Source organism: Lutra lutra, chromosome 5 (assembly GCF_902655055.1).
Source record: "Lutra lutra chromosome 5, mLutLut1.2, whole genome shotgun sequence".
NCBI lineage: Eukaryota > Metazoa > Chordata > Mammalia > Carnivora > Mustelidae > Lutra > Lutra lutra.
The window spans coordinates 25,833,548-25,851,055 of record NC_062282.1 but is presented as its reverse complement, the minus strand read 5'-3'; the positions used below and the strand labels follow the sequence as shown (position 1 = coordinate 25,851,055).

Below are 17,508 nucleotides of genomic sequence, written 5' to 3'. Positions count from 1 at the left end.
AGGAGCTCTTCCAGGCACCAGAGTATGCCTTCCCAAATCTGAGCAGAGCACATCATCTGATAACGAAGGGGATTCTTTATCGCACAGCTGTGTATGTCTACAGTCGAGCCAAGCCAGTGTCAACAAGAACAGAGAGAAGTAGTGCCAAGAGGAGGCAGGATGAGAGACACTGAGGCCACTGATTTATGCCCCTGTCCTGTCATGTTCAGTTCACTGGATTTCAGGTGCAGGTAAGGAACTATCATAAAATACAAAATACGTTAAAACATATAAACTACCTTAAAACTGTCAACTCTTATCGAGACTAGAACATTCCTAGTAGTGTCCTAGGGTTAAGTAGCAAAAGACTGTCCTATGTCTCAAGCACCAAACAAAAGATATTTTGAAATCAAATACTTCAGATAACTTGAGTTGGGCTAATTATTCTGAATGGTGACTTCCTTCGCGCACACACTATCTGATGGAGCACCATCTTAAAGGTCTGCATTACTAGGTTCCCCACGGAGTGATATACAATCTGTCAGTTCAAGGTGTTCCCAGCCCAGCAAGAGAAAAGAATCTAATAATAACAACCCTTCAGCGTTGCTTTGATGAGTAAGAGTGAAAACACTGAACAGAGAGAACCATCTCCGTAGTGTGCTAGGGAGGGAACCCAGTATTTAAAAGAAAAAGAGTTCAGTCCTATTAGTGTGCTAAAGCGCAACCCCAAGCATTTTACACCTCCCGAAAGAAGTTCATTCAACCCAAATCCCCACAGGCCGACACTAGAATATTGCACAGACTGACGGCGAAGTCCAGCTGTTTCCGCAGTCAGACCTTGTTCAGTGGAGGGAATGAGGACCAGGCTTTCTCAGTGAAAATGGGAGCATGTGGTCCAGTCAATGACTTCTGTGTAGCTTCTGGGAGGTGATGCTTGATACTAAAATAGTAATTCTCAGATACTTAAATGCCTTTATGGGAGCAAAGACAATATTTGAAAATGGAATTCTCTTGCATTCCAGGACATAACACCAAAATTTTAATTTACTCAAATTTATTTTCTCGTCCTGTTTAAAGATACGAGTGTCAGGCCAAATCTCATCTCTAAGTAGCTCAGCACAGCATCAGGGAAGCTACATGCACTGAGAGCTCCCCAAGGTTTGGGTGTGCTGGGGTCAGAGGGGCCCAACTGATTTTTCTGCCTCTCATCTCTCACAGCGCCCCCATCAGGAAGCCGCGGGAATTACTGTGCACAGTTCCATTTTTAGCGTCCCCACAAACCACACTCACTACAAAAGCAAGCAGGAAACTTCTGGGGTTGGTGGCGTGAGCACATCTCTGCTCACGTGAAAGCAAGTGAAGACTGCAGGATTATAAGGGTTAAAGCCTCGTTCTGATCCAGGCAGGAATGCCCTTCCACAGCAAACCACAGTATGGTCTCGTGCAAAGTGTGGAACCAGAGCCAGGTGAGAGGGGAATCTGGGAGGCCCCAGAGGATGCCCCCCACCCCTCCTGGTGGCACTTGGCATTCTGTCCACATAAAGAGTCTCCCCTTTTGTTTGTGGTCCCTGAAAATGGCATCCCGTTTATGAGCTGGTTGAGACCTTTTGATTTTCTCTAACACTGTAATTTAGTCTGGAGGAAAAGGGACCCGGTGAACCGTGATCCCACCGTGCCACCTGGATTGGAGATGCCAGAACAAGACTTGCAGGAGGGCGACGCTTGCTTATTGTCACAGGTTGAAGGAAGAAGGGAGATGACAGACGTCCCTTTTACTAAAAGTGAAAATGCTGGATGTCTCGAGGTTCACCGCACAGACCCAAACCAGTGGGCTGAGGACCAGAGGGAGTATAAGCTAAGGGCCACTGGTCTCCTCCCCATCCTGGTTCACTCCTCAGTAGATACCAACAGCACAGCCCTCCTGGGAAATATGAGAATTTCTGGAACAGTGTTCTTGGACTTACTAGTCGAGAAGATTTGTTCATAGTTACTTCGTTTCTCTAAACAACTATTTATTAGGGTTCAAATCTCTATGAGTAGTCCTAGAAATTAATGTTCTTCAGCGACATATTCTAGATATGAACCCATGGCTTCAGTTTGTTGAAGGACCTCATCCGTAAAGACCACCGTGTCTCGAACCCCAGGCTTCAGAAGCTCCCGGGCTGCGGGCCCGGGCAGGGCTACACAGACGTGCTAACCCGCGTCCCCAGCAGGTGGCTCCCTTGATAAGTAGTTGAGGTCCAGAGTTGCGCCTGTGGTCCTTCCCTCCCATCTCCAAGCCCCGAGTTCCGTTCTGAGGACCCTCGGGGGACACACTCCAGACGTAGGGGGTGAGGAAGGCAGCTCGTCACTACTGGGGAGTCACACCAGCAGCTGCGCCTGGATTCCACAAGGCCTACCTAGCTCGAGGAGCGAGCCGCGGAGTGAGACCGCAGTCAGACCCCGCTGAAGAGCTCCCCGCACTGGACCCACCGCAGGTCCCAAGGCTCTCGGGGCTCTGGGGCCCAGTCTAAGTGCGCATGCGCACGGCCGCTGCTTCCTCGCCCCCACTTGTCCGGTTTCGCTCACCTCTGATTGTGCTTTCGCTTCCTGAATGAGAGTGAGGACGGTCGATGGGGACCCCACTGATGACAGAACAGACTGCACTCTTTGCTGGTCCCCCGCTGAGATGAGAAGCTGATCCAAACTAAAGAATATAAATATATTTGAAGAACATTAAAGAAAAAAAGCGATTTTTCCATTTCATAAGGATATATTTCAAAAGATCTCCTTTCTACCAAATCATGCTCTCTTTCGGTCCTAACAACTCTCCATGCAAACCAAGGGGAATCCTGAGAGCTCTAATAGGAACTTATTCGCTGCCAACAGCTCGGGGAAGGACTATGGCTTCTGGGATCCCTCCAGAATGTTAGGGAACCAGTCCTGGAGCTTAAAAGAAAATTTCTGACACACTAAAAAATATTCTTTAAAATATGTTAGAAATTTTCTGCTGAACTCTGGTCACCTTCAAAGGCCCAGGTTCTCCCCCGAGGTGCGTGGTAGGTGCCAAGTCCCTTCCAGGCTCCTCTCCTGGGCTACAATCTGGCAAAGACTTTCTCTGCAGGCACTGTATGTTCTAGTATTGACATTAGAAACAAAGGGGCTAAAGGTAATGTGGCATCCTGGAAGAGAAAAAGGGTGTTAGTGAAATTTGTTTGGTGAAATCAGAATGAAGTCTGTAGTTTAGTTCATCGTGTTCTGCCAGTGTTAACTCCTTTTGCCAACTGAACCATGATTACGTCAGATGTTCACATCGGGAGCCGCTGGGTGAGGGGTTCTTCACAGGAGCTCTCTGCGTTCTCTCTGCAACTTCCCATAAACCTAAAGCTAGTTCCTACTTCTTTTTAAAACGTTTATTTGAATAAAAGGGGAGAGGAAGATACTTACTTGACTGACCAGCCTTTTCCAGAAGGCAGATCCCGGGTGGTTTCACCCACATGATGGGCTGCACTGGGTCCCCCAGGCTCACTGGCTTTAGGGCTGCTTCTTCCTGGACAGGCCCCATCCCCTGGCTTCATAGGGCATGAAAGGGCGGTGGATCCACTGAGGCCTCCAGCGGGAGAGCCAAGTGACCTCCTGGGGACGATTTCCAGCTCCGTTTTGAAGAGCCCGGCAGTGGGCCTTGCCGGGAAATCCTCGCTGCAGAGCTTGTCCAGGTCTGGCATGCTCAGGGCACGCAGCTCCTGGAGCTTGGAGCGGGACAGGGGTGACAGCTGGGTGTGGCGCACGGAGGACTTGTTCCTCTTGCTGGGAGAGGCTGGAGTCACAGTGGGGGTGGGAATTCCAGAAGATTTCTTTGGGTCCAGTTCGGGGCCCTTGTTCCCAGCCTCTGCTGGGTTCTGCCGGGAGACTGTCAGCGTCGTGCTGGACGGGGACTTGCTCATTTGGGGCATGAGGGTGCTGGCTTCACTTTGGCTTTCACTGCAGGAACTCAGGCTGCGTCTCAGTGACCTTGCTGTCACGTCAATAGGGTGGCTGAGGCCCCCCGAAACAATGCTGCCAGATGACCGTCTCCCGATGGGAGGCTTGGAGCTTACTGACAAAAAGGGGGACGCCCCAGACTTGGCCACCAGCCGGTCCGAATTGGCCAGGTTCTCAAAAGACTTGATCCTCTGCTTCACAGAGAAAAATGAGGTAGATTCATAGTTCTGCTCAGGGTAGTAATGTCTTCTGGTGACTTTGATTTTGTCTGTGACTAGACAGCTCCTTTCTTGCACTGAAAGGACATCCCCTTCATCTGTGGTCGGAAGGTTCCTCGATGTCTCCAGAAGGGGCTTTACACTATATACGCCCTGTCCATTAGCCAGGCCGAGGACACTGCCTCTGGTTGCCTTGGCCTCAGGAAGGCCCCCACTTGTTGCAAGGATCTGGCTGTCCCGATGCGAACGACCTGGGCTGGGCAGGCCATGCCCCTCCCGACCGAAGTGGCTTGAAAACTGGGCGGGCATGGAGTAGGTCCTGGTCGCCGGCCTTGGTGTGAAGTATGGATGGTCATCTAGCGCTGTGCCCCCTGCTGCACCATTCCTGGGCATCCCTAGGGAGCCTGAAGCCTGGCTTGCCTTTGCCTGGGAGGAATCGGCCTTTTTCGCAGGGAGTTGTGGGGAGGAGGAGGAAGAGGCCAGTTTTGCCACGCCGAAAGGTCGCTGGCTTTCTGGCTCCACCTGGGAGGCACGAGATGGGAGCGATGATGGCTGATGTGGGGACGGCTCCAGGTACTGGTGACAGGGTCTGATTTCACTCTTGTCCTGACAGTTGCTCTGGGCCCAGAACCCTCCTAGTCTGTCACCCTCAGTGGGCTTGTCACTGCAGCCATTCTTTGGCATTCTCTCACAAGAGATTTCCACTATTTTCAGCTGGTTGGTTCTCTCTAGGGGATCGCCAGCAACTATTTTGCTTCCTCTGTCGCAAGTCACCTCTGGTTGGGCTGCCTGCAGTGCCGGATCCGTCTGGCTGGACCCGCGCCTCGCGCTTGGCCCTGGAGGTGGGACGTCCTGCCCGCGGGCGGCTGGGGACGCGCTGCTCCCCGAAGCTGCAGGGGGCGCCCTGCTCTCTGGGCTGCACCGCGGAGACCCGGGGGCGGCTGCGTAAGGGCCTTCAGGCTCCGGGTGGAAAGCCGCCTGAGATCTACGGCATGCGCCTTGCTCAGGAAGGGTCCTGGGGGAGGTGTGGGGCAAAACGGAGGCTGGGATGCTCGTCTCGGACGCGGGGGGCTTCGGCGACCCCGAGGCAGCAGGCGGCCTGCTTTCCAGCACACACTGGGGGGGCCTGGGGGCTGCTGTGGCTCTCTTCTCCGGCTCCTCGGGCTCGGCGGTGTGGAACCGGGGGGCTGCTCCCTTGGGAAGCGCTCTGTGGGAGGTCTGGGGCGAAATGAGGGGTTTCCTGGGGTCCATCCCACCGGCCTTGGCCGCAGGAGCCGCAGGGGCCTCGGAAGTGACCTTGCTCTTGCTTTTGATGCTCAGTCTCTTCAGCTTAGGGCCGGACTTGGGTTTCTGACCGTTATTTAACAGTGTTTCCACGGAACCTTTTTTAGGTGGGTCTTTATTTTCCAGGCTCACTTTCAGCTGTGGGGGGCTCTGAAGCCCAGCAACCCCCTTTTTGTGGCTGGAACCCGACCCCTGACTTTTGGAGTCAGGACTCCTGGCGGGCACCGCGGGCTGCTCCTTTTCCGTTTTGCCCTGCGGGGCCGAGCCGTGGTTATTTTTGTTTATTTCTTTAAACCAGGCCATGATGGGCCTCCGGGAGATCATTTTTGGTTTCTGGAGCGGGTCATCCACGCCCTGACTTTCGGAGATGTGCAGACTCGTCAAAACGGATTCTCCATTCTTAGGGACATCCGCGCTGAAGGGGGACGGATTTTCAGTGGCATTGACATTTGTGTCTTGTTTTTTATTGGGGGTTTTGTCACCGAGCAGGTCATGTTCTAGACCGTTTACCACGTTCAGACTGCGGAGAGTGACCGGAAGGCTGTGGAAATGCCCGGCGGCCTTAGGGGGCCGGCCGCTCTCCACAGCGGAGCCCGCGCGGGGTGCTTGCAGGGTTTCTTCTTCACATGAGAGCCTGGGGTTCTCTGACGGCCTTGGGTCTGCATGAAGCTCATGCTCCCGAGAGCTTGTATCCAAGAGAGAAAACGGCTGCGAAGAGTCTGGAATCGTAGGGCAGGAGGTGCTAGGGACAAAGGACGCTCTCTCGCGCGGGTTTCCCACCACCTGACTGAGCGCGCTGTGCTTCAGCGGCAGCACTCTGGCCGGCACCGGGCAGGGTGCAGGCTGGGCGGGGGCGGGAGCAGTAGCTGAGTGGGGGTTGGGGGAACCATCTGGAGAACAAATCTCGATTTGCTCCTCCTCAGACTCCGTAGTGTTTTCCTTGTGAGAAGACCGGCGAGAATGAGGAGGTGACCAGTTGCCCCCGCTGGAAGCTCGTGGGGCTTCGCTGAGTGATTCCGGGTCAGAAGACGAGTCCTCTGCATCACCATACATGGATGAGAGAGATGGCTCTGTGCTGTCGCCGAGGCCTGACAGGGACATGCTGTCTTCATGAAAACTGCTGAAATTTCTAGAGTAGTTGCTCAGGAAGTTTTTGTTCACAGTAAAATGTTTGTCAGGATTAATGGAATCCAAAACGGAAGGCTGGGAGGCCCAGTGTGGGTGAGGGGGCTGGCCAGCAGCTGCCCAGGTCCTCCTCGGGGTGGGGGTCTGGCTCCCCAGGACTGGCTCGGCAGGGCAGGAACCTCCGCTTCCAGCTCCTGCTGGAGGCTGGCCCTGAGAATGTCCCTCTTGAGTCAGCTGGTCCCCTCTGTGAGGAGACCGGAGTCTTGGTTCTGACGCATCCAGCTCCTTGATGAGTTTGTCGATGTCGGTCACCGGACTGCCCCCGCGTTCCCTGGCGCAGCAGTGGCCCGAGACACTGCCACACACCCCGTCAGCCTTGTCAGCAGGTGACGGCAGGGTGGGGCTGGCCTGCGGGGCCCTCTCAGACCCAGAGTCTGTTCCCTTGAGCAGAGCAGAGCCCCGGGAGTTTTCGGGTACGAGGACTGCTGTTGTCTGTGGAGCCTTGCTGTGGTTACCAGGAACTCTTGGTCTCTCCTCCTGGGACGTGAGGTCTCGAGACAGGGCGGTACCAGCTGGAGATGCTCGCTCTGCCTCAGGTCCTCCCCTGTGGGCAGCTGCCTTCCTGGGCGAGCTGGCTTCTGGGGCTGCTGGAGTGTTGCTGAAGTCATGCCGAGCCGCTGCCGTCTTCCTGGGGGATGAGCTGCGCTCTGGGCTGAGTCCCACTTGACAGCTGTCCTCACACTCAGGAACCCTGGGTGCCACTAGCTCTCTGGGGTCCTCAGGCCGCCTGGCTTGCCCTATGTCCATGGAGGTCTCGCTGGGGTCAGAATGAGCTGTCCCCTTCTGCCCTGGGGTAGGGACGAGGTCTGGGGGGCCATCCAGCCCTGGGTTGAGAATATAAATGAAAGGTGGGGTGAGAATATAAACAAGAGGTGGGGTGATAGGGCAGAGACGGGAAAATGTGAGAAAATAGAAAAACTGTTAATTAAAAAAAAAAAAAGGAAAACTTAATCTGTGTGTTTTTTTTTTTCCAGAAAGACCTTCTACAACCTAAATGTAGCCTTCCCGTCATTTTGTTCTTGCCTCTAAAATTACAGAGCACTCACATCTAACAAATTCCACCCTGCTCTCGATGCTCTGAAACCCCTCAGACTGGCTGGCAGGATAAATCTCTGTTTCTGCCCCTTTCTCCCTTGGTAATTTTTAAGGATGGGGACATCAGAAATCCTTCACTGGGTCTCTTGACACCATCCGCTCTGATGGCAAAAGCCACAGGAGTCAGGCTCGTTCATCCCTTCACTTTGTGGTTCATTCTGCGGAGGTCTGGGGTCTCCGGTAGCGCTTGTCGTGGGTTTGGCCTCAGGGTTTGGGTCGTAAGCCGTGCAGTGTCGCACAGTCAGGCGCGGACCTCTGGGGACTTACGGCTCAGTGCAGGAGAGGAGAGAGGAGGCAGATTTGGGAAGACACAGGGGAGCTGCAGAAGGATGCAAGCTGGCCCCACGCCTGAACTCTGTCTTGAGTGTGTTCAGAGGCCTGGGAGAACTGCGAGGCCACGTGACCTGGGAAGTGGGGACAGAGGGGTGGTGACCTTACAGGGGTTCCGGGGGAAGAGGTGGCCACACGGAGATGAGGAGGAAGATGAAGAAAATGGAATGAGAGCAGGGAAGAAAGAGCATGTGATGGGAGGGGTGCAGGGAAAGGTGTCGATGCCAGGGACGGCTGGACATGGTCATTCCAGGAGGTGGGTCCCGGAGAGCCTCTGTCCTGGGGGTACCTCCTTGTAAGGCCCTGCACACCCTCAGGCTAATCTGTGCACCTCTGGCCCATGGCATCGGATAATCAGGGGAAACTGGCATAGAAGAGAACAGTAGATTTGCTATTTTCTTAGGAACCAGGGGTTATAGTGACACAGTCACAATGAAAGCACCTGCTTTGAGAAAACTGTCTACCCAAATGTTACACTCCTTCCTCATCTCCCACGCAAATCATCTTAATTGCATATGCCTTTCCCCTCCTGAAGTCCCTGTGTCAACAATGAAGGACTAATTATTAGCACTGTGCTACGAGTTTCTCATGCTCTTAGTTTTCCTCCCAACACCATGAGGTGGGTCTGGTCTCCATCTGCTTTGGAACAGTAGGGAACTGAGGCACAGCGTGGCTTAGCAAGGGTGCAGGACCACAGAGTGTACAGCCAGGGGTCACCTGGGAAGTCCCATAGCCTACCCCATTCTCTAAACCCTGACTGCATGACCTCTGTGTAGACAGCACCTGGCCACAGCAAGGTCGGTCCATCAAGACCTCCACGGAGACTGTATGTAACTTCCCCAGGCCCCCACGAAAGGCAAGGGATATACCAAGACTTGACTCCGTGGGCTCCTGTCCTTCTCTGCTCAACCTTTTGAATTCCCTTCAGAATGACTTTCCTGCTTCTGCTGGTGCCAGCCATGGGGAACAGTCACAATGAGACAAAAGGAGGGGATGTGAAGGTTATTCTCTAGCTTCGAATCCACTTGCTGAGCAAACCCTAAATTTTTATTAACAATCTGACTTTCTTGCAGAGTGTGTAATTGAAGAGCGTTTTTGAGGGAGGTTAAGTGACACAGAGGCAGTTCTCGATGTCACCCCCTTCCCCAATCTCATCATGGGAAGGACGATGACTCGATTATGGCACACGATGGGGAAGAGGGCCCGGCAGCCTTTGCAAACGATGTTGCAGGTACGGAAGGCCACGGCAGACGTGGGTGCAGTTTCCTAGCCAGAGTCGGTCACAGAGGTGCTGAGGCAGACGCATTAGTGCTCAGGGTGGCTGGCTGGGGCCAGCACCAGTCACCCAGGCCAAAAGCATCTTACTGACCTCAGTATGGTGCTCTAACATTATATTCTGCGGATGCAGGAAGTAAAAAAATATTTCTCCATGCATTTGATTTCACGTGAGCCAAGTATTGAAATTCTGAAGGGCAGGAACTCCTCTATGTCATCTCATGTCTCGTTCATGAAGGCACCCATCACAAAATAGTAAGGAGTGTCAAGTGGCTGGAAATGGACCACTCTGATGTGGAATTAAAACTATGAGTTCAGGCATGATGATCTAGTAAAGTTAAATGCAGGCAGCTTGTAAATATCACTAATCTGTGGAAGAGGTTTTCTCCCGCCCCCTCACATTTCTCCACATATGACATTTTTATTAGGGTAAGGTCCGCTCTCCCATCTTGAAGCTTAACAAGCAATGAAATAATCTTACCTGTCCTGGGTTGTTGACCCTGCTCTGGTGCAGCTTCGAGCAGGTTCTTTGGGCAGTGGCCGGCATCTGGGTGGGGCGGGGCAGCGGCAGGCTCCCAGTTGGCAGGGACATGCCCATTGCCGACGGTCAGCTTCCCCAGAGATTCCTGGCACAATGACAACCACAAGTCACTGTTGACAGCTTTCAGGTTTTCTGTGCCCTAACACATCACACATGAAAGCTCTGCTTTAGGAAATTTCAGACAGCCCTGGACTAGGAGCCACAGGATCCAGATTCTGGGGTTAAGGCCGCTAGAAATTACATGGTCTTGTCACTCTGCCTAAGCCTCGGTTTTCTCAACTTTGAAATGAGGGTGATCAGGGAAATGCAAATCAGAATCACGTGGAGAATCACCCGCAAGGGTGGCTGTGACCCAAAACGGAAATAACAGGTGTTGGCGGGGATGGAGACGAATGGGAACTGCGCGCATTGCTGGCAGGAATGGGAAATGGTGCAGCCACTACGGAAAATAGTATGGACGTTCCTCAAAAAAATAAAAATAGAAATACCATACGATCCAGATACCACATTTCTGGGTATAGACCCAGAAGAATCGAAAGCAGGTTCTCTAAGAGATATGTGTACTCCCGTGTTGATGGCAGCACTGTCTGTAATAGCGAAAATGTGGAAGCAGTTCAAGCATCCATTGAGAGATGAACGGATAAGCAAAATGTGGAACAGACCTATGATGGAATATTACTCAGCTTTAGAAAGGAAGGAAGTTCTGACACGTGTTACAGTCGGGATGAGCCTGGAGGACATTATGGGAAGTGAAGTAAGCCAGTCACAGAAAGACACAGACTGTCTGATTCCATTTAGATGAGGTACTGGGAGTTGCTGACATCAGGGAGACAGTGGAGTGGTGGTTTCTGGGGGCTGCTGGGAGGGGATGGAGAGTTACTGTAGGACGGGCACAGAGTTTTCCGGAGATGGTGGTGATATTGCACATTATGAATGTTTGCTCCTGAACTGCATGCTTTTGTAATGTGTATTTTACCACAGTCAAAAAACTGGGGACAGGGGCGCCTGGGTGGCTCAGTGGGTTAAAGCCTCTGCCTTTGGCTCAGGTCATGGTCTCAGGGTCCTGGGATCGAGCCCCCCATTGGGCTCTCTGCTCAGCAGGGAACCTACTTCCTCCTCTCTCTGCCTGCCTCTCTGCCTACTTGTGATCTGTCAAATAAATAAATAAAAAATCTTTAAAAAACTGGGGACAAAATGGAGATAAGACTTGCCCTGTCTACATGAAAAAGTGCTCAATATCACTCGGCATCAGGGAAATACAAATCAAAAACCACAGTGAGATACCACCTCACACCAGTCAGAATGACTACAATTAACAAGTCAGGGAACAACAGATGTTTGCACAGATGCGAAGAAAGGGGAATCCTCCTACACTGTTGGTGGGAATGCAAGCTGGTGCAGCCACTCTGGAAAACAGCATGGAGGTTCTTCAAAAAGTTGAAAGTAGAGCTACCCTACAACCCAGCAATCGCATTACTGGGTATTTACCCTAAACATGCAAACGTAGTGATCCTAAGGGGCATGTGGACCCAAATATTCATAGCAGCAATATCCATAATTGCTAAACTATGGAAAGAGCCTAGATGTGCATCAACAGATGAATGGATAAAGAAGATGTGGTACATATATACAATGGAATACTATGCAGCCATCAAAAATGAAATCTTGCCTTTTGCAATGATGTGGATGGAACTACAGGGTATTATGCTAAATGAAATAAGTCAATCAGAGAAAGGCAATTATCATATGATCTCTCTGGTATGAGGAATTTTGGAGGCAGAGTGGGGGGTTGCAGGGGGCAGGGAGGGAAAAAATGAAACAAGATGGGATCAGGAGGGAGACAAACCATAAGAGACTCTTAATCTCAAGAAACAAATTGAGCATTGCTGGGGGTGGCGGGGGAGGGATAGGGTGGTTGGTTTATGGACAGTGGGGAGGGTATATGCTATGGTAAGTGCTGTCAATTGTGTAAGAGTGATGATCCACAGACCTGTACCCCTGAAGCAAATAATACATTATATGTTAAAAAAAAGACTTGCCCTAACTCATAGCGTTTTACTTTATTTAACTTTTATTTTTTTATTATTTTTTTTTGGAGAAAGAAAGAGAAAGCGCACGTACAGTGGGGGAGGGGTGGAGGGAGACAGAGAATCTTAAGCAGGCTCCACGAGCAGCACAGGGCCTGACCCGGGGTTTGATCCAACGATCCTGAGATCATGACCTGAGTCAAAATCAAGAGTCGGACATTAACCAACTGAGCCACCCAGGCACCCCTCATAGAGTTTTAAATAAAAGAGGATTAAGTGAACCATTATAGAAACCACATGCAGCCCACGAAAGGCTTTCTAGATGTAAGACATTATTGTCTTTATACTCGCATAATGATATCCAAGACTGTAAGATCAGCTCCTCAGTTTGGCACTTAGGGTTAGGACTTATCAGAATAAATGAAATTCACATTTAATATTTCAAAATTTCACTTTAGCCAAGTGTCAATTACTTTATCTTCCTTTCTTCTATCTAAAACCTACTATAAAAAAAGAAAAGTCACTACGAAGTTATATCAGCTTTATTTAAAATTCGCCCTCTGAGTTAAGTAGTCAGAAAGTGGCCCAAAGGTGGCAGCAGAGGAGAGAGCTGAACTGCATTTTAAAATGTTTAATCTTGTTATAGGATGTTGGTCTCAATTTAAAAAGTATTAAATAAAAACAGTAGAAGACAACCAAGAAGAGTTAAACTTCTGTGCAAAAGTTTTAAATGCATCTCAAAATTCTTATTGGGAATACTCATTCACAATGACAAAAGCTCTATATAAGTTATCATGAATATAACCCGTGGTTTATATAGATATCCAAAACGGGCTGAGGATACTTTTTGAAAGAAGGGGTTAACCCATTAACTTTGCATTTTAAAACACATATGGTAGGGGGGCCTGGGTGGCTCAGTTGATTAACCTCTGCCTTCAGCTCAGGTCATGACCCGAGGGTCCTGGGATTGAGCCCCTCATCAGGCTCCCTGCTCAGTGAGAGACCTGCTTCTGTGCTTCTGTCTCTGCCCCTCCCCCTGCTTGTGCTCCCCCCCTCTCTCAAATAAATAAACAAAATCTTAAAAAAAAAAAAAAGAACATATGCTAGTTGGAACCAATAACATTTTTTTAGGAGGATGAAAAAAGATGGATGTTTCTATTTTTTCTATACAGTTAACAAAAATCCTTTCTGCCTAATACAGTTTCTATGACTTCATATTTTCTGGGTCTGCTTACACGTATGTTTGTATAAAGCACTTGAACACACATCTTTATAAACACGGCCTTACAATCACCTCAGAGAGAAACTATTTATGTTGAGATCGTAAACAACATTCGTTTCTCTTGCACTCTCCTTGCTTAAGTGGAAGTTTACTGATTACAAATGAGCAATTTGACGATTCTACATCATTGTAGCATATGTGCAATAAAGCTGTAACATAAATAATATTGACTTGCATCTAAAGTGGTGTGTTGTAAGTTTCTTTTTTTAAGATTTTATATTTAAATAATCTCTACACCCAATATGGGGCTCACACTTAAAACCCCGAGATCGAGAGTCACATGCTCCCGACTGAGCCAGCCAGGCGGCCCAGCGTGTGATCAGTTTCTAGCGTGCCCATTATTTCATGTGATTCTCACAACGAGGGTATGAGTAGCTTTCATTCCACATAATCACCAAAGTCTGGAAGAGATAAGGGTCGCTCAGAACCTCATTGACTGGAGGGAAGCACTGTTAGGCTATGTTTGATGGTCAGCCCGGGTCTGGGAGACGATCTGGGTCCATAACTTGCCTCCGTGGTCCCCCACCTGCCAGCGGAGCAGACCTGGTGCTCTTCGCCAGTCTCCCGCCACTCTTCCCTCATCCACCATGGCCCCGTGTCCAGGCAAGAGAGTGATTTCATCATCCGGCAGGCTGATCGATGACTGGATCCCTGGGCACGGGTCCCCACCTCCCTGCTGAAATGCAGGCAGGCTCCCAAGCAGCCCATGGACGGCAGTGAATGACCGCTGCAAGAGAAGCAGCCAGCCACTGACCCTCTTCCAGGCGGGTTACGCACTCACACACCCCATCCTCACTCACAGGGTAGTGACTCAGGTCCCAAGTTATGAAGGGGAGATCAGTTACCTTTTCCGCAGTTCCCGCTGGATGAAAACCAGTCCTGGTCTCTTTGCTGGCAGTGGCCCGGACACAGGGGATGTCGGCTCCAGCGGTCAGGTGCACTGTCTCCGAGGTGCTGGGCCTGGCGTCAGCCTCAGGCCTTTTGTGATGTGGGCCGACTCTGGCCACTGGTTTGTGCCTGGACCCCAGGCTGTCATTCTTCTGCTGGGCGGACCTGGGGGGATCTGTGTTCCCCAGACTCTGGGTACCTGTGTCAGCTTTGTATTCCAATTTGGGGGAACTCTTCGATCCAGAGAGCTCCTTCCTCCCTGAGCAGCCAGGGCCACCCCTGGAGGCTCCTGCAGAGGCCAGCAGGTTGGCTGCTCGGGAAGGAGTGTCCCCCACGCCCTCTGGGACACTCTCCTCTAAGTCCAGTGAGCGGCCAAGGAGAGGCACCGAGGAGGCCTTGCTGACCACGGTTTTCTGGGGCTGTTCCCCCCGGCTGTTGATACCCATGACCTTGGAAGAGGTCATCAGGACGTGCCTTGAGTCGTCCTCTGTCAGAGGCCTGCTGGGACCGGGAAGGGTCCCCGGGAGAGAAATGCAGTCCCCTTCGCCGTCAAACTCTTCCTCTTCGCTAGCATCATCTGTGTCATAGCAGCCCACCCTCCTCTGGCGGAGGAGCGGGTTCCGGGGGGGCTGCGGGCTTCCAGGAAGACTGGCTTGTCTGGCAACCGTCACCTGCTTGTGGAAGAGCCCAGAGGACCGCTGGCTTCCTAGCGTCACAAGGCTGTTGGCTCGGGGTTTTCCTGGCTCCTTGTGAGCTGGTGGGGATGGGGAAAGAAATAGCCAAATGAATAGGATTTCCTGTCTGGCCTCGTTTTATAAATCCCCCCTCATTACACAGGAGCATTCCCACCGTCGAAACTGCTGGCCATTCAGCCTCTGGCCACTGACCACCCAGATTCAAGGATGTGGCCTCCTGGGATTTGCACCCAGTGGACAGCCGGCTTCTCACTCTCCTTTTCCTAATGGCCTCCCTTTTTGTTTGCTTAGTTTTATTTTACTTATTTTCTTAACCTCAACCTCTGGATTATATGCTGCCTAGAGACAGAAATGTTTAATTCAACGTCTAGGATGCCTAACACACTGCTAGGGTTCAAACCAGATGCTGTTGCTGGGAAGTCCTCTTTGGGACGATGCCCGGAGACCAACCAGCCCCACACCCCTGCACCTTCTGATCACATGAGGCCCTTCTTCATTTGCAGAGACGGCTGGGGGCGGGGAGGGGTGTGCGGCACACAGAAGCTCCTAGAGCACGGTACAGGGAAGTCTGAGATTATTATCTATGTAAGTTCCAAGCAGGGACAGGGAAAGCCCGTGCTGCTCAGCAAATCCTCCAGAGCTTGCTAAATGTACGGCGAATTACATGTGCTTCCACCATGTAATAGAAATGCTTCTATCAGGGGTGCCTGGGTGGCTCAGTGGGTTAAAACCTCTGCCTTCGGCTCAGGTCATGATCCTAGGGCCATCGGGCTCTCTGCTCGGCAGGGAGCCCGCTTTCCTTCCTCTCTCTCTGCCTGCCTCTCTGACTACTTGTGATCTCTGTCTGTCAAATAAATAAACAAAATCTTAAATTAAAAAAAAAAAAGAAATGCCTCTATCAGAGACAGGAGTAAGCTTGTCAGCTGTTCCAAATGAGAGCCAGAGCAGTCAAGTCTGCCTATCCTAAGACAGGGATGTTCTGGTGCACACAGTAGAAACAAACAAACAAACAAATGAACAAAAGAAAAGAAAAGAAAAAAGAAAAAAAAAAAGCGAACCACACCAGTAGAAGCCGGAGGAATCAGTACGGTTCGCATCAGATCATTCTCTCATAGAACAGTGAAAGCGTGATCAAGGGGATTTAGAAGCAAACAACTGTTTGACAACATTGATCTCTTATGAGTTCTGAATCTTTCACTCAACTGCCTTCTTAAAACAATTCAGTTTGGGCCTGGTGAGGGAAGGGACCTGGGATTTAGCTAGGAATCCCTAAAACGGAAGGCTGTTAGGTGGTCACGCTGATTTCATGCCATAAATGTCAAGATGATACTACGTAAGTAGGATCTAAACACTGACCAGGTGAGCCACCTCCAACGCTTGGGTACAGAACGTGCGCCCGGACCCTTCGACCCAGAACCAAGGGGCCAGTCGGTGGGGGAACGGGGGCTGCATTTTCCAAAAATAAATTCAGAATTTAGGGTAAAAAGTTGGCTTCTGGGCGACCAAAGCCATGGTTTCCAGGTCCCTGTTAAATGTCCCCAGGACATTATACTGTCCTGCTACATAAACCAAAGGGACCCGAGTCAGAGAATAGCATTGTTTACTGGAGGTTTTGGCTGGGGGGCCACCATCCTCGGAGGTGCTGCCGCCGCTGCCCGGAGGGTCCTCATCCTCAGAAGCAGCCACCATGAAGTCTGACAGGGAGCCTGGGACACTGTGGGCAAAGTATGGGGAGGCTTCGGCTTCAGAAGTCAGGGTGTCCTGTTGGAGGAGACGGAGCGGGATAAGGAGGAAGGCACGCCAGAGGGCGGTTATCTGAAACAGTAATTCCCAGCTTTCCAAGAACACTCTGTTCTCACCCATGGCCGACTGCAGCAGTGGTGAGAGCAGACGCCCACTCCCGTGGACCCTAGGACGGCTAAAGTAAACAACTAATGAAAAAGGCAACAGTTGCTGCCAGACAATGTTTTTAAGAGACTTTTTTTGGCCAAATGTTTAGCGATGACCAGAAAAGCCACAGAAGCAATATATCAACCAACCCAGGAAAAACACTGGGGGAAGAGACAGGAAAATGGGACGCCATTCCAAGCCACTGGTTCAGCCTAATGATGGAACAGAGAAGAGGGGAGTCTGAGTCCTGTGTTCTGATCCACTGGGACTGAGGCATCCCCAGCTGGGAAAGATTCCAGTCTCCTTAAAGTCACAGGCCCCCCCGAAAACCAACTGAGGACCCCTCTATTGTGGAACAATTTGAAAACCGCTTCTTAAACTGCAGCTCAGTTCTTTTATTGTTGCTCTATTCTTTCCTTAGTTGAGTATTTAATAAAAGAAACACCCATTTTTGTATCTTCTCAAATTAGCGGTGTTGCCGTCATCTGTGAAGTAGCCAAAATGACTCCTGGACAAAGGCATGGGCGGGGCCCTCAGGGCTGACTTATGGGCTCCAGGAATTGGTTCATGAGCCAGCGGAGTGAGGCAGCAGTGTGACTTGACTCACCTTTTTTGCAAGAGAGGGACTCTTCAAGGGGGTACCTGTTGGAGAGAAAATTCACCAGAATGTCAAAACAGCAAAGCTCACATCCTTACAAATATTTTACATTCTTATCCACAAAAGACAGAGCCAAACACATTAACCCCCACTTTGCTTTACTGACACTGATGGGCCAGGTGCATATGTATAGACAGCCATGTTCTTGACCTGGGTACCCGATCCCTACTCCATGCCACCTCCCATTTTCAGCTCCTGATG

At 50.9% G+C, this 17,508-nt stretch overlaps 1 protein-coding gene across 1 annotated transcript in view; it reads right to left on the bottom strand.

Moving 5' to 3' along the window:
* PDZD2 (PDZ domain containing 2) overlaps positions 1–17,508 on the bottom strand; it is a 42,946-nt gene that overhangs the window by 9,000 nt on the left and 16,438 nt on the right. The window contains exons 9-15 of the mRNA XM_047731695.1: positions 17,257–17,291; positions 16,364–16,520; positions 14,022–14,818; positions 13,703–13,903; positions 9,808–9,952; positions 3,406–7,450; positions 2,548–2,665 (exon numbers count right to left, since the gene is read on the bottom strand). Of these exons, the coding sequence (XP_047587651.1) occupies positions 2,548–2,665; positions 3,406–7,450; positions 9,808–9,952; positions 13,703–13,903; positions 14,022–14,818; positions 16,364–16,520; positions 17,257–17,291 (5,498 nt within the window). The remainder of the gene's footprint in view (positions 1–2,547; positions 2,666–3,405; positions 7,451–9,807; positions 9,953–13,702; positions 13,904–14,021; positions 14,819–16,363; positions 16,521–17,256; positions 17,292–17,508) is intronic.